Source organism: Malania oleifera, chromosome 7 (genome assembly GCF_029873635.1).
Source record: "Malania oleifera isolate guangnan ecotype guangnan chromosome 7, ASM2987363v1, whole genome shotgun sequence".
In the NCBI taxonomy this organism is placed as follows: Eukaryota; Viridiplantae; Streptophyta; class Magnoliopsida; order Santalales; family Ximeniaceae; genus Malania; species Malania oleifera.
This window is the reverse complement of record NC_080423.1, coordinates 13,298,299-13,323,211: the sequence shown is the minus strand read 5'-3', so window position 1 is coordinate 13,323,211 and position 24,913 is coordinate 13,298,299. Positions and strand designations below refer to the sequence as shown.

General features: G+C 35.9%; 1 protein-coding gene across 1 annotated transcript in view; it reads right to left on the bottom strand.

The window, feature by feature from the left end:
• Positions 1-20,060, bottom strand: part of LOC131159331 (SNF1-related protein kinase regulatory subunit beta-2) — a 28,105-nt gene extending 8,045 nt beyond the window's left edge. Inside the window, exons 1-3 of the mRNA XM_058114174.1 lie at positions 19,638-20,060; positions 16,494-16,672; positions 16,241-16,403 (exon numbers count right to left, since the gene is read on the bottom strand). Of these exons, the coding sequence (XP_057970157.1) occupies positions 16,241-16,403; positions 16,494-16,672; positions 19,638-19,877 (582 nt within the window). The 5' untranslated portion in view covers positions 19,878-20,060. The remainder of the gene's footprint in view (positions 1-16,240; positions 16,404-16,493; positions 16,673-19,637) is intronic.
• Between the last annotated feature and the right edge of the window lie 4,853 nt (positions 20,061-24,913).

Here is a 24,913-nt window from a genome sequence, read left to right as displayed (position 1 = left end):
CAATCAAAGCTCAATTTGAAACAAAAAAACCTAGAGAGGATAGGAAATTTTCAGCAACAAGACCAGTCTCAAAGAGGCCAAAATAATCAGTCTCGTGGTCATGGAAGAGGTCGTGGCAAAGACAGGAATTTTCAGCCTCAAAGGTCCAACAATCAAGGACAGAATTGCATCACATGCAAGAAGTCAAATCACACTTCAACTGAATGATATTTAAGGTGTAAAAGGTGCCGCATTCCAAACCATTCAGACCAAGATTGTTGGCACAAGAAGAATGAAAGTTCAAAAGCAAATTTCAGCAAGGAAAATGATGAAGAGCATGTGTTTCTCACTTGTCTCAATGCTAAAAGCAACTACGACAAGGTTTGGTACCTTGACAGTGGCAGCAGCAGTCATATGACAGGTAATTGTGAGTTATTTGTTAAAATTGATGAAAATGCTTCAAATTCCGTTTTTCTTGGTGATGGGAAATTTGTAAAAGTTGAAGGAAAAGGTGTAATAGCAGTGCATTCCAGATCAGGTGAGAAAATTCATCCATGATGTTCTTTATGTCCCAAGTCTTGCTCACAATCTCTTAAGTGTGAGGCAGTTAATTCAAAAAGGAAGTCAAGTCCATTTCGAAGGAAATGAATACAGAATCATAGACAAGAAGAAGAACTCACTGATGGCTAAAGTTGAGATGACTTGAAACAAGGTTTTTCCACTCTCCATCAACTACACAAGTCCAGTGGCTTTGAAGAGTGAAATTTCAAACGAATTTCAACTATGGCATCTCAGATAGGGGCATTTAAATCATAAGGGACTGCAGCTTCTCAAGCAAAAGGATAGGGTTCGTGGTCTTCCCCAAATAAATCAAATTGAAGGAGTTTGTGAAGGTTGTATTTACGGGAAGATGCACCACCTTCCTTTCCCCAAAACTTCTTGAAGGGCCAAAGCTCCTTTGGAGCTTGTTCATGCGGATATATTTGGTCCCACAAGAACACCATCTCTTGGAAACAAAAGGTATTTCATCCTTTTGTTGATGATTTTACTAGAATGATATGGTTGTATTTTATTCAGCAAAAATCAAATGCCTTCTCAATATTATTGGAGCTCAAAGCCCTCGTTGAAAGGCAAAGTGAGCTGAAAATGAAGACCTTAAGAACTAATCATGGAGGTGAATTCATATATCATCCATTCATGAATTATTACAAGAAGGCATTCTAAAGTAACTAACAGTGAGTAGAGGCCCTCAGCAGAACGGAGTTGCTGAAAGAAAGAACCGGACCATTGTTGAAATGGCTCGGAGCATGTTAAAAGGTAAAGGACTTCCTAATTCTCTTTGGGCTGAAGCTGTACATAGCACTGTTTATATCTTAAACAGGTCACCAACAAAATCAATGAAGAATAGAACTCCCTATGAGGCTTGGAGTGGGAGAAAAACAGATGTTAGCCATCTGAAAGTATTTGGTTGTCTAGTCTACTCACTCAACAAAGCTCCTAATAAGGACAAGTTTGATCAGAAGGGAGAAAAGCTTCTGTTTATTGGGTACAACAATGAATCAAAGGGCTACCGGCTGCTAAATCCTGTTAATTACAAGCTGATAGTAGCAAGAGATGTCATCTTTGACGAAAGGGAACTATGGCAGTGGACTTCCATCAGCCAGAACTCAACAAATATTCCAGATTTTGTACCAGCTGAAGCTAAATCTCAGAATCCAGCAATTTCAGAAACTAAAATTGCACCCAGGAACCTTAGTTCAAAATCCAAAAATTCAGAAAATGAAGGAACTTCATCCTCTTCACCTGTCCTAATAAGATCTGAAAGAGTTAGAAGACCTCCAGGGAGGTATGGTGATTTTAGAAGCTATTTTTCTAATGAAAATTCAGAATTTGCTCTTTTCTCTTGTGAGCCACAGAATTTTGAAGATGCAATGAAGGATAAAAAATGGAAAAAGGCCATTGAAGAAGAGTTGGACACGATTGAAAAGAACAACACACGGAAGCTTGTGGATCCTCCTAAAGGCAAAGACATTATTGGTTTCAAGTGGGTTTACAAAACCAAGTACAACGAGGATGGTTCCATTCAAAAGTACAAGGCCAGATTGGTTGCCAAAGGTTATTCTCAACAACCTAAAATTGATTTCAACGAGACCTTTGCACCGATTGCAAGAATTGGGACAGTTCGGCTTGTACTTGCAATAGCTGCCAAATTGGAGTTAAATGTGTATCAAATGGATGTTAAATCTACGTTTCTCAATGAAGAATTGAATGAGGAAGGTTATGTTGAGCAGCCACGTGGATATTAAGTGAAGGGCAAAGAAGAAAAGGTGCACAAACTAAACAAGGCTTTGTATGACCTTAAACAAGCTCCACAAGCTTGGAACGGTAAGATTGATTCTTATTTTCAGAATTCAGGATTTCAGAAAAGCCCTCATGAACCAGCTCTTTATTTTTTTTTAAAAGAAACTGATTTCATCATTGTTTGCTTGTACGTTAATGATCTGATTTACTTTGGAAGCAATCTTCATTTACTTGCTAATCTCAAGCACTCAATGATGAAAAATTTTGAGATGACACATTTAAGAATCAAGAAGTCATTCCTCGGGATGCAAGTTAAGCAAGGAAGAAGGAAAATTTTCATTTCCCAAGAAAAGTATGCAGCTAATATCTTGAAGAAATTTCATATAAAGGACTGTAAGGCTATAAGTACTCCTATGGCTCTAAATGAAAAATCAAATTCTGATGATGGAGCTAAGAAATTCGACGAAAATTAGCATAGGAGTTTAGTTGGATCCCTTATTTACTTGACTCATGATATTACACAAGTTGTTAGTATGTTGTCTAGGTTCATGCACAGCCCAAGTGTACTTCATTATGCAGCAGCAAAATGGGTTTTAAGATACCTTAAAGGCACACTAAAACTTGGACTGAAGTACAGCAAAGATTCTAAGTTTGTTTTGACCGGTTTCACTGACAGTGATTAGGTCGGATCAATTGATGATCGAAAAAGCACATCGGCATATGTTTTCTATCCTAGAAATGGCACCATTTCATGGTGTTCAAGAAAGCAAAACAATGTTGCCCTGTCATCTATAAAAGCAGAATATATTTCAGCAACAGAGGCTGCTTGTGAAGGAGTTTGGCTGAGGAAATTACCTAGTGATTTAGGGCTGAAGCATGAGAGTCCTACAACCATTTCTTGTGATAATATGTCAGCAATTGCTCTAACTAAGAACCCAGTTTTTCATGCCAGGACAAAGCATATTGAGGTTAGACATCACTTTATTCGTGACCTTGTGCAGAAGAAAGAAATTCAGCTAGAATTCATCAGAACTAATGAACAACCAGCAGACATGCTCACAAAACCTATTACTCCTAAGAAGTTTTTGAAGTTCAGAAACATGTTAGAACCCATGGCTAACCTACTGAAGTTAGTTAATTCATTTATTTAGTTGAAAAGTCAGCAAACAACTCAGCTTACAGTCAACAGAACATTCAGCAATAAAATTATTCAGTCAGCAAGTTGCAGCCAGTATGATTCTTATTCAAAGTTCTGTTCAGTTTTTTCAAAGTGGAATACAGTTGTCATCCATTAATAGCACAGGAGTGAGTTATTTAGTCTAGGAACTTGTCATATTCTTTGCCTTGTTTTTAGGTTTATTTAATGAGTTGTTAAGTCCCTAGAATATTAAAATTTCCCATCTATTCCCCATGTACTCTGCCCTATAAATAGTGGTCTAATCCCAGTCATTTTAAGTAGTGGAAAAATAGAAAAAAAAATCTCAAAAATCCAGCAAAAGTGCTGCAGCACTGTAGCTTTTTATATATGTAATTTCTTCATCAAGTCAGTAAATTAAAGAGGCATTTTTCAGTATTTTTCTTTTCTATTTTTTCTGTTCTTCTATTCCAACAAGATAACCTTAAAATTAAAAAGTAAGTTTTATAGGATAGCTATAAGACCAACTATGCTATATTGTTCAGAATGTTGGTCAACAAAGAAACAAAATATCCAAAAATTAAAAGTTGCTGAAATGAGAATGCTTAGATGGATGAGAAGTACTGAAAGATAAATTAACGAATGAACATATTCGCAGTAAGTTAGGAGTAGCTCTTATAGAAGATAAGGAAGAGACGACTCAGATAGTATGGACACTTGCAACGTAGGCCATATAGTGCGCCAGTGAGGAAGAGTGAGTTAGTTATTGTGGGGGGCAGTAGAAGGAGAAGGGGTAGGCCTAAAAGAACTTGGAAGGAGATAGTAAATATTTAATAGCCCTAAATCTATCAAAAGAAATGGTCCATGATCGCATAAATTGGTGGAAAATGATTCATATAGCCGACCCCACCTAGTGGGACTTGAGGCTTAGTTTTTTTGTTGTTGTTGTTGTGTTGTATTTTAGGTAACTACAATTTTGCAGATGATAAATGACATAGAATCAAAGCTACTAAGGAGAGCTGCTTATAGGTTTCCAAATAAGTAGAAGTAAAAATTATTAAATGCAATCTTAGTAATTCTAGTGAAGGAAATGTTAAACCGGTAGTTAAAAAGTTACAAAGTCATAGTAGATTTTGTTTCCTAGGAAATAGTAAGCAAGCCTAAAGAAGATGTGATACACAAAATAAAAGAAAGATGGGTAAGATGGTGGATTGTGCTTGGCTTTTTACATGACCATAGATGAATAGAATATCCCCAAAATTAAAAAGGAAATGTTACATGGCTATTTTTATTCGCTCTAAAGTGAACTTGGACTGAGGCTATCATTCCCTTGGCAAGTCAGTGGAGAAGTCAATTTTTAAAGGCATTTTGGGAAATTTGGACTTTAAGGCTCAAAACCATAACCCTAGCTCCCTATAAAAGAGTGAGGGAGGCCTAAGCAAAGAGGTTGGACATATGAGAGTGAGGGAAGAGAAAAAGATAACCTAGGGTTTTTTCTTTGCCTATAGGAGAGATTTCAAGCTAAGGAAGGTTCCTCATGCATAATTATCTATATATAATAAATACCTTTCGATGCATGTATTTAGTGCCAAATTTCACCATTGTCATCATTGTCATCATGAGCACCTCATAACCATCAACATATCATCATATCATCAACATCCCAATCTCTACCATCATCGTCATGATAATCATCTTTATCTATTTCTTCTTCTTGTACGCTGTATCCAAGCACCCAACATCATCACCAGCATCCTCATCAGACAACCTTTAGCACACCTCACATCTATGCATCTGCCACAATTGAGAGGAGGGAGAGAGAGAGGAGAGAGATAGGTTGCAAAAGTCTCTACCGGTGCCATCAGCTGGTGGCGACAGCATAGATGATGGTGACAAAGAGAAGGTGAGCATGCAGTGGTGCTGTTTGGCCAGTGGCTGCAGGGGCAGCATGGAGAAGCTGGCAAATATGGTAGCTAAATCTTCTGTGAAGGAACACATGGGACGAGGTAGCTTTGGCTTCTCTTTTTTGGCAACCTTGGGTTGCAAACAATGGCAGCTTTTGGGGGGGGGTGGGGGGTGGGGAGGGGGGGCCCAACCACTAGTGGTGGCTATGGTGAATTGCAGCAAGGCATGAACTGTGGCAGTGGGGTTTCAATACTCTAACGTGCAAAGAAGAGAAGCCCCATTCTAGTAAGTCAAATGTCGGGTTCTATTTTTCTTTGTTTTATTTAAATTGTTTTAATTAGTTCTAATAACATTAAAATCGCCCCCTCCCACCCAATAAGGGCTGCAAAGGCCATACAAGCTAGCCAACTCCACAAAAAAAAAACCACTCTTCTAGGAGTGTATTCTAGGGCCATACACAGAAGTAAAACCACCAATTCCCAACCCCCTTGATCTTAAGTAGTACAAACAAACAAAAGGAACCTAAAACATAATCTTACAAGATATAACCGTAGTGTCCCAAGCAACAATCCCCCCCCCCCCCCCCTCTCTAAAGCCCCAGAAGAAGGAAGAGATACCCACCTTTTTTAAAACAAGACATTAGGGTTCACTATATTTACCGGGTCTTTAAAAACTCTTCTCTTGTCTAACCCCTCTAGACCTATAATGTTCCAAAAATAAAATCTTCATTTGGTAAGTGCCAACCCCCAAGCACCTGCCCCCTTTCTCATAGTTCACTAAGGTTGCTAATCTAATCAATTTAGTAGCTTTTTTCCTCTCCCCTATCCCCTACTTTTTAAGTCTGGCCAGATCCTAAAGGGAGCTGTTAAACAACAACAACAACAAAACCAAGCCCTAAGTCCCACTAGGTGGGGTCAGCTATATGAATCACTTTCCGCCAATTTATGCGATCATGGGTCATTTCTTTTGACAGATTCAAAGATATTAAATCTTTACTCTCTCCTTCCAAATTATTTTAAATCTACCCCTACCCCTTCTACTGCCCCCCACAGTAACTAACTCACTCTTCCTCACTGGCGCACTATATGGCCTACGTTGCAAGTGTCCATACCATCTGAGTCATCCCTCCCTTATCTTATCTTCTATAGGAGCTATACCTACCTTACCGCAAATATGTTCATTCCTTAATCTATCTTTCAATGTTATACCACTCATCCATCTAAACATTCTCATTTTGGCAACTTTTACTTTTTGGATATTCTGTTTCTTCGTCGCCCTACATTCTAATCCATATAGCATAGCTGGTCTTATAGCTATCTTACAAAACTTCCCTTTTAATTTTAAGGATATTCTATGATCACAAAGCACACTTGAAGCACTTCTCCATTTTACCCAATCTGTTTTAACTCTATGCATTAAACCATCTTCAATTTCTCCTTCAACTTGCATAATAGATCCAAGGTATCAAAATCTACAAGTGCTATTTATTTCTTCATCATCAAGTTTAACCCTGTTTCCAATATTCCTCCTACCATTACTAAAATTTCATTTCATATATTCTGTATTATTTCTACTTATCCTAAAGCCTTTAGATTCCAAAGCTTCTCTCCATAATTCTAACTTAGTCTCTACTTCGTCCCTAATTTCATCAATTAATACAATATCTTCTGCAAACAACATACACCATGGAACCTCCTTTTGAATACTTTTAATCAGTTGGTCCATGACTAAAGCAAAAAGATAAGGGCTCAAAGTAAATCCTTGATGTACATCTATGGTGATTGGAAATTCTTTAGTTTTTCCATCTATAGTCCTTATAGTAGTCATTACTCCATCGTACATATCCTTAATGACATCAGCATACCTACCATATACACCCCTTTTTTTCTAAAACTCACCATAGAACTTCCCTAAGTATCCTATGATATGCTTTCTCTAGGTCAATAAATACCATATGCAAGTCCCTCTTCTTTTCCCTAATCTTTTCCATTAATCTTCTTAAAAGATATATAACTTCTGCAGTAGATCTCCCAGGCATGAAACCAAATTGATTTTCTGAGACCTTCGTTTTTAGCCTTAATCTTTGTTCAACTACCCTTTTTCATAGTTTCATCGTATGACTCATAAGTTTAATTCCACAATATTTATACAATTTTGAAGATCTCCTTTATTTTTGTATATAGGAATTAAAATGTTTTTCCTCCATTCATCTGAAATTTTCTTATTTTTATAATTGTATTAAATAAATTAGTTAACCATATAATTTCATTATCACCTAAGCATTTCCAAACTTCAATTAGGATGTTATCTGGTCCTATAGCTTTCCCATTTTTCATCTTCTTTTGGTGCAAACTTAACTTCTTTAACTCTAATTTTGCGAATAAATCTCATAATTTTAGTCTTTTCCTCATTTGACAATTCTAAGTTTAAGCCTTTAATTTGGTTTTCATTAAACAACTTACTAAAGTAACTTTGTCATCTTTCTTTAATGTTTTCGTCCTCAACCAAGACAATATCATCCTCACTTTTTATACGTTTTACATTTCCTAAATCCTTACTCTTCCTTTCTCTAACTTTAGCAAGTTTAAATATATCTCTGTCCCCTTCTTTTATATCTAATCTATCATACAAACTATTAAATGATCTATATTTAGCTTCACTAACGGCCTTTTTTGCATCTTTTCTCGCCTCCTTATACTTTTCAAAGTTATCCCTATTTTTACATTTTTACCACATTTTATACCATATTCTTTTTGTCTTTACGGCCTTTTGTACATCTTTATCCCACCACCAACTTTCTTTGCTATTCGAGAATCTTCCCCTTGATTCACCTAAAATCTCTTTTACTATCCTTTTAATAAAGCTTGCTCATCTACTCCAAAGAGTATTTGTATCTATCCCATCTTCTATAGTCCAATCCCCATCTTTGATCATTTTATCTTTAAATTTTATTATATTGTCTCCTTTTAGGTTTCACCACCTAGTTCTCTTACACTGGTTTATTTTATCATTTTTCTTCCATTTTTTAATACATATATCTAAGACTAAGACTCTATATTGTGTGGTTAGGCTTTCACCTGGAATAACTTTACAATCCTTGCACGATAAACGATCTACCCTCCTATTTAAAAAACAAATCTATTTGACTTCTATTTTGTCCACTTTTAAAGGTTATAAGTGTTTTCCTCTCTTCTTGAAGCAAGTATTCATTATACTAAAATCATATGACATAGCGAAGTCTAAGATCATCTCCCCAAGCTCATTTTTGTCTCCATATCCATATCTTCTATGTATCCTCTCAAAATTTTATTATCCCTTCCAACGTGTCCATTCAGATCTCCTCCTATAAATATTTTCTCAATCCCTGGCATGCCTTGCATAATACTATCCATATCTTCCCAAAATTGTGTCTTAAAATTTTCTGCTAAGCCGATTTGAGGAGCATAAACACTAATGATATTTATTATCTCGTCCTAATACTATCTTGATTTTTATAATTCTATCTCCTACTCTATTTACATCAATAACGCTATCTTTTAAGTTTTTTTTCTATAATAATTCTTACTCCATTTTTATGTTTTTCTTTTCCAGTGTACCAAAGTTTGAATCCTGATTTATCAATTTCTCTAACTTTCTCCCCCACCCACTCAATTTCTTGAAGGCAAATTATATTAATTCTTCTTCTAATCATTGTGTCCACAATTTCCATGTTTTTACCCGTAAGTGTCTCTATATTCCAAGTTGTTAATCTAATCCTAGTTTCCTGAACTAACTTCTTTACCTGTCCATGTCCAAAATGATGCACTAACCCTTGCATATCTGACACCGTACCCGCGCACCGACACGGCGCGTCGCTTTGCGGCGATGACCTAGCCGACCCTCGCCCACTTTTCACTACATTCGGGTGGTACAAGTGCAACGCTTTGCTCATAGGGGACACCCTAGCAAATATTTGGTAAGGATTCAAATCATAGTGATCTGACAAATTTCACGTTGGCTATCAACTACCTAACACAACCCTCCTCCTTTACCCCCGGGCTTGGGGCCGGCTGTGTGTGAAAAAATTAGGACATTAAGTGCATCACAGTCAAAGTTTAAAGGGAGCTGTCAAAGAGAAACTAAAATCATCAAGAAGTTCTTGGGCCACTTAGTTTTCTCCCTCATCCCCCAACAGATCAACAAGAAGTTCTTGGCATTTCAAATTAGCCTTTGACCTTCTTAGGAGTTCCCTTGGGGTGTAATCCTAGTGTAGCAGATTTTTGGAATCCAATAGTAGAAAGGGTGACTAAGAGGTTAAACTGCTAGAAGGGGGCTTTTTCTCTTTAGGGGTAGAATAACCTTGATTTAGGCTTGTCTTTCTAGAATTCCGTTATATTTCCTGTTTGTCTTTAGGACTCCGATGGGGATTGCTAGCAAACTTGAGAGAATCATGAGAGACTTTTCGTAGTCTGGCAAGGGGGATCATAGGGGCCACTTGATTAGGTAGGGTGAGGTTTTTAGGTCAAAAAAGGAGGGAGAGTTCTAGGGAACTTGGTGTCTAAAAACACAGCTTTTTAGCTAAACGGCTATGGTGTTTCTCTTTAGAAGAATCATCCCTTTGGCATTGAGTAATAAGAAGTAAGTTCGGGTTGGATGAGAATGGGCGGGATACCAATGTTAGTTCAAGTTGTTCTTTAGTGGGCAGTCCATAGAGGTTCATCTCTCATATTTATCCTTCTTTCATCCCTCCACTATATTTGACATGGAGAGGGGCTTTCAGATCCCTTTTTGTAAAGACCCTTGGCTTGGTAATGCATCCTTATCCACTTCATTCCCCGACTAAGCTCCTAGCATAATAGAGCTGTATCTTTATTTCTTGGGGATTTTAGTAGCACATTGGTTTCTTGGAATCTCCATTTTAGAAGACCACTTAATGATAGGGAGTTGGTGGAACTGTCTTTTTTGTTATCTCTATTGAATGGGGGTAATCTTTCTTTGGGGAGGGGTGTTCAGTCTAGATCTTTGGATCAATCAAGAGTATTTTCTTGTAAATCCTTTTTTGAATTCTTACTCACTCCAATTTTTCTTTCCCGCTTTGTCATTTCATCCGGAAGGCTAAGGCTCCTCCAAAAATTAAGGCTTTCACTTGGTTGGTTGTGCTCATAACAATAGTACTAATAACTTGCTGCAAATTAGGAGACCTTTGACGGTTCTCTCTCCCAATGTATGTGTGCTCTGTTACAAAAATTCTGAGGCAGCTTCTCATTTTCTTTTGCACTGTGAATTTTCTTGGAGGATTTGGAATATGCTTTTTGGTATTTATAGAGAGAGCTGAGTTAGCCCTTCTTTAGTTGGTCAAATGTTAGCCATTTCTGTCACAGGCTTTGGTAGGAGAAAGGATAAGGGTAGTCCTATGGAAGTCTGGAATACTTGCAGTTTTATGGGAGTTATGGTGGGAGTGTAATGCAAGGATATTCAATGGGAAGAATTTAACTCGTGTGCTGATTTGGGATAAAATTCAGTATTTGGCCTCACTGTGGTGCGCTGATTTGGGTTTTTCAGAGGAACTAGTTTCCACAAGTTACATAGAAATTGGAGGAACAATTTGGCATGTTGATCTTTTATTTTTTGATATTTATTAGTTGTTCTATTCTGGATTGCTCCAGGCCTTTTTTGGGAGATGTCAAATCCTTCCTCGTGTAAATTCTCTTCCTATTAATGAAATATTCTTTTGCTATTAAAAAAAAAAAAAAAAAAAACTCCATTCTGGTAAGTCAAATGCAAACAAGTAGGGTTGAACTACAGGTTGACCCCACCTGGATTATATTTTTCTTCTGTTATTTATCTTTATTTGTTTTGGTTGTTTTGGTTAGGTTAAAAAAAAATGTAAAAATACAAAAATTTTAAAAATAAAAAATCACCAAAAGTTTTGTTTATTTACTAATCTGTGTATTTATCTACTCATGGATTGTTGTTGTTGTTGTGTCCTAAGTTCATCATGAAAAAATCCAAAAATAAATTGAAAAAATTACATGAAATGTCTAAAATTCTCAGGTTGCTTTTAGGGTGTCTTGTGATTCCCAGGTTCTAGCTAGGTTTCTTTGTGTGTTTTCAAATATTAAGGGTTCCTACCGTGGAATTAAACTTATAAGTCATACGATGAAACTATGAGAAAGGGTAGTTGAACAAAGATTAAGGTTAGAAACGAAGGTCTCAGAAAATCAATTTGGTTTTATACCTGGGAGATCTACCACAGAAGTTATTTATCTTTTAAGAAGATTAATGGAAAAGTTTAGGGAAAAGAAGAGGGACTTGCATATGATATTTATTGACCTTGAGAAAGCATATGATAGGATACATAAGGAAGTTCTATGGTGGGTTTTAGAAAAAAAAAAAAAAAGTGTTTGTAGTAGGTATACCAATGTCATTTAAAAATACGTACGATGGAGTAATGACTAGTGTAAGGACTATAAATGGAGAAACTAGAGAATTTTCAATCACCATAGGTGTACATCAAGGATCTGCTTTGAGTCCTTATCTTTTTACTTTAGTGATGGACCAATTGACTACGAGTATTCAAAAGAAGGTTTCATGGTATATGTTGTTCGCAAATTATATTGTATTAATTGATGAAACTAGGAACGGAGTAGAGGCTGAGTTAGAATTATGTAGAAAAACTTTGGAATCTAGAGGCTTTAGAATAAGTAGAAATGAGACACAATATATGAAATGTAATTTTAGTAATGATAGGAGGAATATTGGAGACAAAGTTAAACTTGATGATGAAGAAATAAATAGCATTTGTAGATTTCGATACCTTGGATCGATTATGCAAGCTGAAGGAGAAATTGAAGATGATGTAATGCATAGAGTTAAAGCAGGTTGGGTAAAATGGAGAAGTGCTTCAAGTGTGCTCAGTGATTGTAGAATATCCTTAAAATTGAAAGGGAAGTTTTATAGGCCAGCTATGCTATATGGTTCAGAATGTTGGGCGACGAAGAAACATAATATCCAAAAAGTCAAAGTTGCAACCGAGATGAAAATGCTTAGATGGATGAGTGGTATAACATTGAAAGATAAATTAACTAAATGAATATATTCGCAGTAAGTTAGGTGTAGCTCCTATAGAAGAGAAGATAAGGGAGGGACAACTCAGATGGTATGGAAACTTACAACATATGTCACATAGTGCACCAATGAGGAAGAGTGAGTTAGTTACTGTTGGGGCAATAGAAGGAGTAGGGGCAGATCTCAAATAACTTGAAAGTTGATAGTGAGTAAGGATTTAATATCCTTGAATCTATCAAAAAAAATGGTCCATGATCGCATAAATTGGCGGAAAAGGATTCATATAGCTGACCCCACCTAGTGGGACTAAGGCTTGGTTTTGTTGTTGTGTTGTTATTTAATTTGATAAATAAATAAAAATAAAAATAAAAACTAGTTTTAGGTTTCAGGTGTTCATTTTTTTTTTTTTTTTTTTCATTATTGCACTTCCTTTGTTAGACTATAATAGTATTAGGCTTCTGAATTTAGGTTTCCAATGTTTCATTATGGCATATTCCACATTTGACTAGGATAGTATATGAGTCTTAATCTTGTTTCCCATATTTTCATTATTGCACTCTCCATAGTTGCTTAGGGTGGCATTATTTTGGTTTTCTTATTTGTATAATCACACCTTCTTTGGTTGATATAGTAATTTATTAACAAATGATGCTTTGAAATGCTTTGAATCAATCCATCCAATGACGGAAGTCAAAAGTATGGTGATAGTGTCCTATTGGGATTCATGCAGAGCAAGAATCTTCATGTGCTTGACCAAGATACCAAATGATCATAAGGTGGGAGCAATATTAAGATGGATTTTATAATTCGAAAAATAATTAAGTAAACTGAAGATCGTTATTAGTTAAAATTTGGATGATGCTAATTAGGTACTCTTCGTGGGATAGGCATGTAAGGGTTGCTAATATCTTCCCTTCACATAACCATACTAGCGAACTTAGCTTGGTTATACAAACCAAATCGTACTAAGGTCGCTAATATCTTCCCTTCACATAACCATGATTGTAAACTTAGCTCGGTTATGCAGACCAAATCGTACTAGCTTTTGTGACCTATGTTTGATTAAGGGTTTCAATAATTAGCAGTCAATGAAGTGCCACACCTAAGGTAAAATGAGAAGTTAGTGTCGACTCCAATTCATTTAAAGGAGTAGGTTTGCTCTATTTATACACATATTTTGTCCCACCATCCTCGTTGAGGCGATGGATCCTAATCCGCATGTGTTGACATATGCTATGGACCAAAAAATTGGCATCTAAAAAACAACATATCCAAAAAGTAAGTGTATGATTTGAAGATGGATGAATGGCATAGCTTCTAAAGCTAAAGAATGAACAGATCTGCAGTAGGCTAACACTTGTAAAAAATAAGGGAAGAGTGATTGACATGGTTTGAGCATGTGCATCATAGTCCAAGTAAGGCTCTAACAAAGAAGCAACTAAAATAACTCACACCATTAGTAGGAAAAAATATGACATTTCAACTTTCTAAAAATATTGTACCATAACAAGCATAATAGTGAAAAAGTGATTCATATAGGTTATATAGCTGACCCAATTCAGGTCAGATAATTAGAATAATAAATTAAACATAAATATGTGCATGCAAGAACTACTATTACTACTACTATTGTTATTATAGGACACGAACTAAACAGACTATGCAATTTGTTTTCTCCTTGACATGAACTGAAAGTTGGTCAACCACCACAACTATTTGTGTGGGGTGGAATGATCCTATAAGTTGTGGCTAGATTTGAACAAATTCAAGGCTAGTTTTGAAAATACTCTTTGGTAGATATGCAAAGGGATTGGTGGAGATTACTTCGTTAATAATTTTCAGTTCACTTTGTTTATGTTTTGTTTTAGAGGAAATATTGTCCTCTTTGTACTCTCTTTTGCCTTTCTTCAAAAACTTCTTTGTCAATATAAAAAGGAATAATTAGATTTTAATAATCTATTAATTAGTTATAATTAATTCTCCAGTTTTGTGCTTTACCCCTTTTTCCCATTCTTTTGGCATTTTCATTAAGGAGATTTCATTAAAAGTCTACTTTGGAACATTAAATTCGGTTCAAAGCAACATGCAGAAGACAATGCACCGGTGAGACAAAGTGATTTAGTTAATGTTAGATGTTATGGGAAGGGAAAAGATAGAACTAGAATAATTTGGACTTGCGTAATTGAGAAAGATCTGATGACACTCCATTTTCCAGATGGTATTGTTGTAGAATGGGATTCATATGCCACCCACTTAGGCGGCCTAAGGTTTTTCCTTCTTGTTGTTGCTGCAGCTAGTTTTTCTTTTAGAATTTCTTAAGTATTTTATAATATGCAAGGAATTTTCTCAGAAACGCAATCTAATTTAGCAGCAATAGAACTGCCGAAGAACATGGACTAATACCTTGGCAACCTATAAGGTAATCACTTCTGTCCACATATTGACTAACAAGCCCCAGCCAAGGATAATGAATTCTCCTTAGGCATGATAGTAGAAGCCCCTAAACACCCTGGAATAAATGCTAGGCAGCAGCTAAACAAGCGGATAGATCCTGTCCTACCCTAATGCCCACGACAAGGTCGCTGGGATTCCATTAAGGAGGTCGATCCAATTGTCAAAATCTCACATCGAGCATGTACTAAGGACAGATTAGGCCTTAACCTGTGAGGCACCTTTTAAAAGAGAAATCGTGAGGCCCAATAGGCAAAAGTGGACAAGACTACACAAAAGTTGTGCCAAGGGCATTGCATTTGGTAGTAGAGCCACCTAAGTGTACTGCCATGTGGGTGAATCATACATAAAGCCTGTCTGCTACAATTTACATGTATCTAAGCAGCAACAAAGAAGTTGGCCATTTTTTATACCATGAAGAAAAATCATTATCATATAAAGAAGAAGAATGAATATTTTATATCTAGTCCAATGAACAACTCTGACATTAAAACATTGCAGATCAGAAGCATCCATTCTATTGCCCTTTATATTTTGTCCATTCAGTCTTTGAATGTAGACTTCAAGTTTTTTCCCCAAATGAATAATGACATTGGACACTAAAAAGTGTGAACCAAAACCCATAATATAGAATATCATATTGCAGCAATAATACATACATAGATTACATTGTTTTCATGTGAAAGTATCTGATTTTAGTACAGTAAAGCATGCCTCAGAAAAACCCCTAATTTTTATCCTTAGGATAAGTATAAAAAAAGGGCAGCTCAGTGCACAAAGCTCCTGCGTATGCAGGGTCCGGGGAAGGGGCGGACCACAATGGGTCTATAGTACGCAGCCTTACCTTGTATTTTTGCAGAAGGCTGTTTCCACGCCTCGAACCCATGACCTCCACGTTACACAGCAACAACCTTACCGTTGCGCCTAAGCTCTCCTTTTATCTTCGGGATAAGTATGTGGTACAAAATTTTGGTTTTGTTTTTGTTTGTTTTTTTCCCTTTAGGGGAAGGGGGAATGAAAAAAAGAATAAATAAATAAATCATCAAATCCCCAAAATGCATGCAAAGTTTTACTTTATTTCCTCATTCTAAAAAAATGAATGTGTTCGTTAGAAGCTAGAGGTGCACCAAGGAAAAGAGAGAATCCATCTATTACAGCTATTTATGTGCAATTGAATACACCATGAACATGAAAGCAGCGAAAACAAGTCTACCCCAAGGCATTGTGGTAGAAGACACGATAGTCATTATTTGGGTACAGATCCGGCCCTCGCTAGACTGAGTGCCTCAAGAAGAATTAATGCACTTCAACCCCACAGTCAAACTTTTAGGCTTGCTATGTTCCAATAAGTTAAGTCAGTACATAATTTTCTTACTAAATCCATGCAAACCCATTCCAGAAAGAGACAATGATACGATTTACCTGCAAGTCCAAAACGTTGTAAGCATTGCCCATATCATCTTTACACCATGGCATGTCAGGGGTATACCTCCATTGTCCATCAACAATAAACCGATACTGATAAACACCTGACGGGAGCACTTTCATGATTGTAAAGTCTTTCCCTGACCTCTGCAAGTGCTTTCTAACCAACAAGGTAAAAGGGTTCTATATGAGATCACAATTCAACACGAGTAGCAGGAAAAATAAAATAAAACACATGAATTCCCATAACCTTGTCATCCAATTATCCCAAGATCCCTCCACAAAAACTTCCTTGCCACCAAAGCTCCATGTTATCATTGTCGGTATTCCTTGTTCACTGCAAATGTCTTCATATCCTGAAGTAGCTTGCATCCATGAATGGCTTGAGATGTGCATCTCATCAGGTCTCTGCAATGGAACAATTGGGACCTGTAGAAAAATAAAACCCTTAGTGTTTGGTTCATGGAATAGCTATTCCTTGCAATAAGAAAGAACACAATTAGAAATTTAGGAATAGAGGCAATATATATTCCTTGTATGTTTCTAATTAATTCATTCAACATGTACTAAGAGATATTCCCATAATAAAATTTCGGAATAGTTGTTCCTTGTCTATTCCTTGTTATAGATGCCAAGGTCTTAAATTTCGATTTCGACTCAAATTTTGAAGCTCCAAAAATATAGAAATTTAGATTTCAATGTCAATTTCAATTTCAATTTGAAAAATAATGGAAACCAATAATAAAGCATGGAATTCTTTTATGAAACTTTAGAAATGATTAATAGACATAATAATATAAGTTTTAGGACTAATATATTATAAGTTAAATACATCTATGTTATGTATGAAGTGGAAAAGTTATAATATAATATGTGTATCAAACATATTTGTAAGATAATGTGCAGTAAACATATTCAGTTAATACAAATGAAAGTCATAAATCATTTAAATACTATTTATTATACAAATAATGATAATTTTGAGATGAATGGTTAAATAAAATGTTGTTGTAAGTTTATTTTTTCAAATAATTTCAAAAACCCTTCTAATAATCTTTTGTTTCAATAAAAAAAAATTAAATTAAGAGAGAAATTTCACTTCACTCCTAAATCTCTCATTTGAATTCCAAGGAAATTTCATTCTACAACAAAAATTTCAACAAGTTTCGCTAAGATTTCAAGTTTTTGATAAATTTCGGAAGATTCGTAGAAATTTCAACAGAAATTATGTAAGATGTAAATCAACTGCTATTTCGATTTCCAGGGTGATGGAAACCAGAAATTTTGATGGAAATTTCGACAATTTCATGGAAATTTAAGACCATGATAGATGCATAAAAAATTTCACTTTGTTATTTGCTTTATGGTAACATAATTTTTGTATAACTAATTGTAACTAACTTATTATAACTAATTTATTTTTAGGAATAGACATTTCACATGCTAAATCTAACCTAAGGCTTTTTTTGGAACTTGACAAATATAAAGGCAATGGAAGAAAATTTTAAAGGAACTACTTTTTCTTGTTAGGTAGTCAAGAAAAAGATGAGGCTAGGAAAAGGGCAAGAGTTTCCATATCGAACATGTATTAAACACATATCAGAGATGGAAACAACCCCAACATGGATGAATACGTGTCTGACATGTGTCTGAGATCATTTTTAAATTTTGTATTTTCTGAACATGACTGGACACCCCTAGATACATCCAGGATACGGTCGGGGGCACATTCTGGGGCAAAACACTGCATTTGGTCCATTTTATACAAAATTAAAAAATAAAACTGAGGCAGGAGAAGACAAGCAGGTCAAACACTCAAACGACTGGTCTGGAACCCTAGCTCTTGCAAGCCAACCATCCTCCCAGCCTCCACTTGTCAGAATATCTGCCTTTGAACCTCCCTGCAAGCCTCCAGTAGCAGGAAGTAGCCTTTGAAACTCCCTCCAGTCACTGGAATCAGCATTCCAAACTCCCTCAAGTCGCCAGAATCATCCTTCAGAACTCCCTCTAGTCACCAAAATTAGCCTTTGAAACTCCCTCCCATCGTCGGAATCTCAATCTTCGAAGGCTCAAAAGCCTTTTCTCCTCTGAAGGGTCCACCACTTGAACTTGAAGCCTCAAAGCTTCTTCTCCTTCTAAGGCTTGTAATGTGAGTCCCTCCCTCCTCCTTCCCTCCCTCTTCACCTTCTGCTTACCAGTTGTTAAAGGTTCTCTTTCTTCTCATTTGTCAATTGCTTGTTTGGTGTCACTGGTTTTTGAGACTTTGAGTGTTTGATCTGTGATAGTTAAATAACTTAAGTACAGAATGATGTTATTGTTTCAGAGTTTAAAAAATCAAAAGTTAAAAGGTGGCTGGGCTGCTAGTTTATTAGATAGGTACATGCAGGACAGCAGGAACATGGTTCTGCCCACTTGCTTATTTTTGTGATTTGTTTAAAAAAATGATGGATGATGTCATTGATCATAATTACATAATATGATATTAACAAATTAATGAACAAAGCTTCTATATTAAATACCACTGAACTTTATTTTTTAATAGAATCTTATTTGTTCATCATACTGAATAAACATTCAGTCTTAATCATATTTGAGATGGAGAGAATATAATGAAAAATATATTTCTATCTTATTTTCATTTCCTTTCCTCTTCTCTCACTAACACTAATCCAAATGGAACTCAAAGAACGAAAACTTTTCACAGATTGAACCAAGTATATTAAGCATAAACAAAACAATAAAGGAGATGAAAATTGAATTCTGCGGTCACTCTTAATAATCATGTCATGGCACAGCCAAACTTGGCACTGATGTATACATCAAAACCAAAATTTAGAATTCAATGCCATATTTATGCTCAGATTTAATCTCCATGACCAGGCCAAATTCTCTAATTTACCATGTCATTTATTGAAGAAACACATATAACAGTCAAATTACAACGATAGACACATATTGGCCTCTGCTTTCCAAAGAAACGACCTAGAATACAGCGTAAGATCAGTGGAACATGCATCACCGGCTTACTTCTCTTTGTACATACATCAAACAACTAGTCAGCATCCAGAAAAAACACATAAAGATTAAGACAAACTAATCAAGGATTCTCTAATTTTTAAAAAATAAAAAGAAAATCTAAACTAAGTGCTCCGCTATATTTTTATAGTATCATATGATGGATGACTCAAAAGCTCTTCCATCATATGTATGAGTGAGGAAAAAAAAATTCTTTCAACCCATTTTTTGCAGATCCAACTTGAAGATTGCTCGAAAACAAAAATAAATAAATAAATAAAATGGAGGACCATCACTCATTCCATATTAAACTCACTACTTTAAACTCTATCCCCAGAGCGAGAGAGAGAGAAGTCATTAAATCAAGGTGGCAGCAGACCTGAGGGGTGAACATCAAGGGAGAGTGGGCAGCTCTAGGGCTATGAGGAGGAGACTCAGACTGGCGCATCAACCCAGGAGAGCCGCCGTGCGCCGGATACCTAACGTGTGCTCCATCCCGTGAGGCCACGAGCTGCAGTCTATCGCCGCCGCCCTCCTCCTCCTCCTCCTCCTCCTCCTCCTCCTGATCTCCAGATGGGCTAATACTATCCCCATCTTCTCTGCCATTCACATTTCCCATCTACCCAAATTCAAAACCCACCAACGATCTCTATTAAAATTTCCCAATAATACCTCTCCACACCACACAATAACACTCAATAACAGAATAAAAATAAAAATAAAAATAAAACGGAAGCGGCAATACCCAGATGAGAGAAATAATTTTTACCATCAATTCAAGGCAATTGAGAACTGCTATACTCCAATAGTGTTTATTTTTTTTTACGTTTAATTTACTACACCATTTTTCTTCGTATCGTATTTGTACATCAGAAATGCACCGCTCTTTAAGGAGTATTGATGTAAATTGGTAATTGCTCTTCTGCTTCGGGTGTCCATGGTTATGTTACCCCAAATAAAAATTCTAAATCAAAATACAGATTTTGATTTGGTATTTTTGTGAGTCAAAATCGATCCCAACGATTGACTAATCAAATGATCCAATTAATTGATGGTACTATTATAATTTTTTTTTTTAATTATTTGCACATATTATTTTATAACTTAATGATAAGTTCATGAACATTAAAATCAAAACTGAACCAATAATTAAAAATGGTTAAAAAAAAAAGAACAAAAATCAAACCGAATAAATTGATTAACTAAATTTTTTAGTTCGATTCAAATCAAATTTTTTAATTAAATTGATTTTCAAATATTTTTGAACATCCTTAGTTTTGTCTTCCGATGAGCTTATAACCTCTTAAAAATGAAGCATAATGATGGATATGGGATTAAGGGGCATGACCATCACGTCATCATTTTACAAAGTCATATTTTTTCTCTTTTTTTTTCATTTTTTCTCGAATAAGTTGAACCAATGGGTCAAACTAATAGTCAAATTGGTGCTATCTGTGGATAGTCATTTTTCTACCTAGCCAAAAAAAAAAAAGAAAAAAAAATAGTTGAGCCAACTATATGAAAAATTAAGCTAAAAACATAAAGGAAAATGTTGCAACATAAGGCGATCGATCAGCCTCTTTTTGGCAATCGACCGGTCCTCTTTCCCTTTTTCAATTTGGTGCTACTTGTTAGTGGTCGGCTAACCTCTTTAGGTGGTCGACCAACCCAATGAAAATTTAAAATTTTGAATTGTTTTCATTTAATTGGCTAATAGACCCAGGCATGTCAAGTATCCTAAAAGTTGCCACATGTTAGGCAACAAATAGGCCAATTGGTAGTTGGCGGTTAGTAGTTGGTAATTTGAATTTGAATTTTTGAAATTTAAATTCAAAGTGGTGCTTCCCTCCATCCTATGAATGATTTATAAATAAACCCTTTAGGAGAGAGTTTGGGACACATCCATGTGGGGGTAAGGAGAGAAAAATTAAAGGATTTTGTGCATCTTTAGAGGGTTTAAAGTGGGGATTCGATTTTGAGTTTGAAGAGAGTTTCATCTTCTCTCATTCTTGTTTTAATTATTTTTTGGGGTATGTGCATTCATTTGTGTACCCATCACTCAATTAACACCATTTGTTGTAACATAAGGTTAGTATTCTAATCCTTTTATTTAAGTTGTTTTCAAGTTTTGATTAAGCATGTTTGTATATACATGATGCAAAAGTTTATTTCATATGTTGTTTTTTTGTTTTTTTTACATTTCTCTAAGTAGATCATGTCTTCTAGGACGTTAGAAAGTATTAATGTTTATAATTTGTGAAATAATTTTGATCAAAATAACAAAATTTGCAATATTCCAAAATTGACATTCAAACGATTGACTGCTCTGCAAGCGTGATTAACTGCCTCCTTTTGTATTCAAAAAAGTAGCCTTTAGGCTACAAGATAAGGTCGACCAGCCTCTGTTGTCCGTCAACCAACAAATCCAAAGGCTTTATTTTTTTGGTCATTTCTTTAAATTTTTCTTGGATGTTCATGTTATATTTGAGTCAAAACACTCTAAAGTGTGTTGATCGAGACTAAATGCTAATATTCTAAAGGTTTTCACGATTTTTCCATTGTCAAGGCTCAAGTGGCCTATTTTGGTTGTCAATAATTTGATAAGCTAAGAAAATTAACAAAAAAAAAACAAGTAAGATAAACCAAATCATTGATTCCCTTGCTTACTTTTTTTGTTTATAAACGATGTCACCACTTTATTTAGTTTTTGAAAAGATAAAACAAAACAAAATCATTTTAAAAAAAAGACATTTGGTCCAAGAATACTATTGTGATTAGAGAAGCACCCAATTTAAGAATAATTACTGCACTTACCTTTATGTGAATGAATGTATGTATGTCTCCCATTTTAAAGTTCAAATTTTAAGAAAATATTGTGTTGTTTATGGTGTGGCTCTTATACTTTAGATTTCATAAACTAAGAAGGAAGAAAAACTTAAAGGGGCAACACAGTAGGGACTCGTCGATGAGAGCCATGTGCTCATCGACGAGTAGATCTAGAAAGCAGAAAAATCTCTAAGTTCTGGAGATACCAAGAGCAGAAAATGGGCTCGTCAACGAGTGTCCTTCTCTGGATCATCAACAAATCCTTTGTACTCGTTGACGAGTGCCCTTGTGCTGCGACCAGTTTTTTGAATTTTGAATTTGAACGTTGTGGTGGTTGGGTAATTGGAGGGAAACCTCTGAGAGACTGTTATATATGTCATTCAGGGCGCGTATTGAGTGTGTGTGATCATTTTGAGAAGTGTATCATGTACTTTAAGATTTTCTTAGTGAAATTCTTGTTTCATTGCTTCCGTGGATGTAGGTTTTGTCGAACTGCGTAAATCTTGTTGTTGTTCTTGTTGTTTATCATTTTATGGTTGTGTTTCATTTGTTTGTTGCATTTTTATTCTATTGTGCATCCTAGTTATCCTATCCATATCACAACAAATTGGTATTAGAGCGATTGTTGTTATGGCATTGGGATCATCTTCTGTAAGATTTGACATCGTCAAAATTGATGGAACCAAGAACTTTGGTTTATGGCAGAGGAGAGTGAAGGACATTCTTGTGCAATAAGGAATGGGAAAGACATTACTTTGTGTTCAACTGGATGGAATGGATTAGGCAACATGGGGAGAATTGCAACCAAAGGCCGCTTCCACAATATGCTTGTGTTTGGCCAACGAAGTACTCTATCAGGCGATGAAGGAGGATTCTCTAGCGGCTATATGGCGAAAGTTAGAGAGCCGGTACATGTCTAAATCTCTCAATAATAAACTTTTTCTTAAGTAACATTTGTATTGGCTTAAGATGGTTGAAGGATCAAACTTATATCAAATGTTGACTTTTTGAGTTCGATCTCTATTTTGATGCTAACAAAACACAAGGATCTTATGTGTGCATCTAGTTTGACAGACATAATTTGTAGAAATATATGATAAAATAATAATAATAAAATAGGTACCCTATGTGGGGCCCACATAACCGGGTGGAGCCCACAAGTCTCGGACTCGAAGTTGGTGTGGCATATCAACTACGATCTTCATGTATCGAAGGTCTTCATGTAATCCATATGTACCTTTAAAAAGTTACAAACTGAAGTGTGTTTTGAGTGCATGTGCTTGTCTAAGGGTTGAATAATAGGATATAGGTCGACTAATTCCTTTCTACAACAGTGTCCTTGTATACACTTCATAAATCTTGCAACATAGGTGATCATTCCCATATCCAGCGCATGGAGGGCCCACAAACCACGTGGGTCCCACATGAGTCCTGAAGTTATGTGGGGCCACTAAATAGTGTAAGACATATTGGAGTTGTGTGGGGCCCACATGGATCTCGAAACTGTGCAGGGCCCACAAGATCTTGTGGGGCCCACAAGATCTTGTGGTGCCCACAAGAGTTTTTGACTCGAACTTACTTACTCTTTTATAATAAATAATAAAAATCTAATTAATGGTGACTCTTACTCTACTTATTCTACCGTTCACACTTTTTTCCCAAATAAAATGCACAATAAATATATATAATTAAAATAATAAAAAAAAAGGGAAGAAAAAAAAAAGAAAAAGAATGATGAGTGTCGGCAACCCAATTGCAAAACACATCACCCCACATCTCACTACATCCCACATCCCACATGTCATCCCATATTTCACCAATAATTTGAACATATTAAAATTAAAATTGTTGACTTTTTGAGTCCGATCCCTGATTTTGATAATGACAAACCACATGTTACTAATGTGTGTGCCTAAGTACTTGAACAAGTTAATCATTTAGATCACACACATGAAGTGAAGTGGAAGCCAAAAAGACCTTAAACGAGCACATACCGTCTGAAATATTCCATGATCTATGGAGCAAAGGAAGAAGAAGAAGAAGAAGAAGAAGATATTTATTTTAAATGTAAATGCATTTGGTATTTGTATTTTGGGTCTGTAATATTTGCATTTGCATACATGATATGAATAAGCTCGACAAGACTGTAGTTTGACCATAGGGAACCGAATGACCTTAGGGGTCGGCCGACGCCGAATTTTTGGGGTTAACTCTCAAAGGCCTTAGATTGACCGTAGAACCCATAATTATAAATGAAAAAGTTCCCTATTGACTTAGAATTATTTATCATGTGACTATGGACAATCTTATAAAGAGTATAGGACCGAAATGCTCAAATTGGCATGTTCAGTCGACCAAACTTTAATACACAGAACCATTCGGTCGACTGAATCTCCCTAGGGTCAACGGCTTGACCCCTTCGGTTGTGCAACCTTAAAATGAGTTACAACGTTTTGGTAGACAGAACTGACACGTGGGGAGATCCCAATGCCCTAGTCAACCGAACCTTTAGTAGAAAATTGACCTGGTCGACTAACACCCAAGTTTGGTCAACCGAACTCATGTCTCATCGACCGAACCTTGGAGGGTTCAGAATCGCCTTTGGATGGTCGACCGAACTTGTAGTTCAAAAATGCTCCAATCAACCGAACTTAGTGAGATGGTCAACTGAACCTCAAATTTGGTAGACCGAACCTCTTGGGGTTGGTTAATTTTTTACTACAGGTAAACGAGGTTAATTTTAATTAAACATCATTAATCTTTTTCTAAAATGACCTCCATGTCCCAACAGTCATATTTTTCCCCAAGTCTATATATACCCCTTCATTT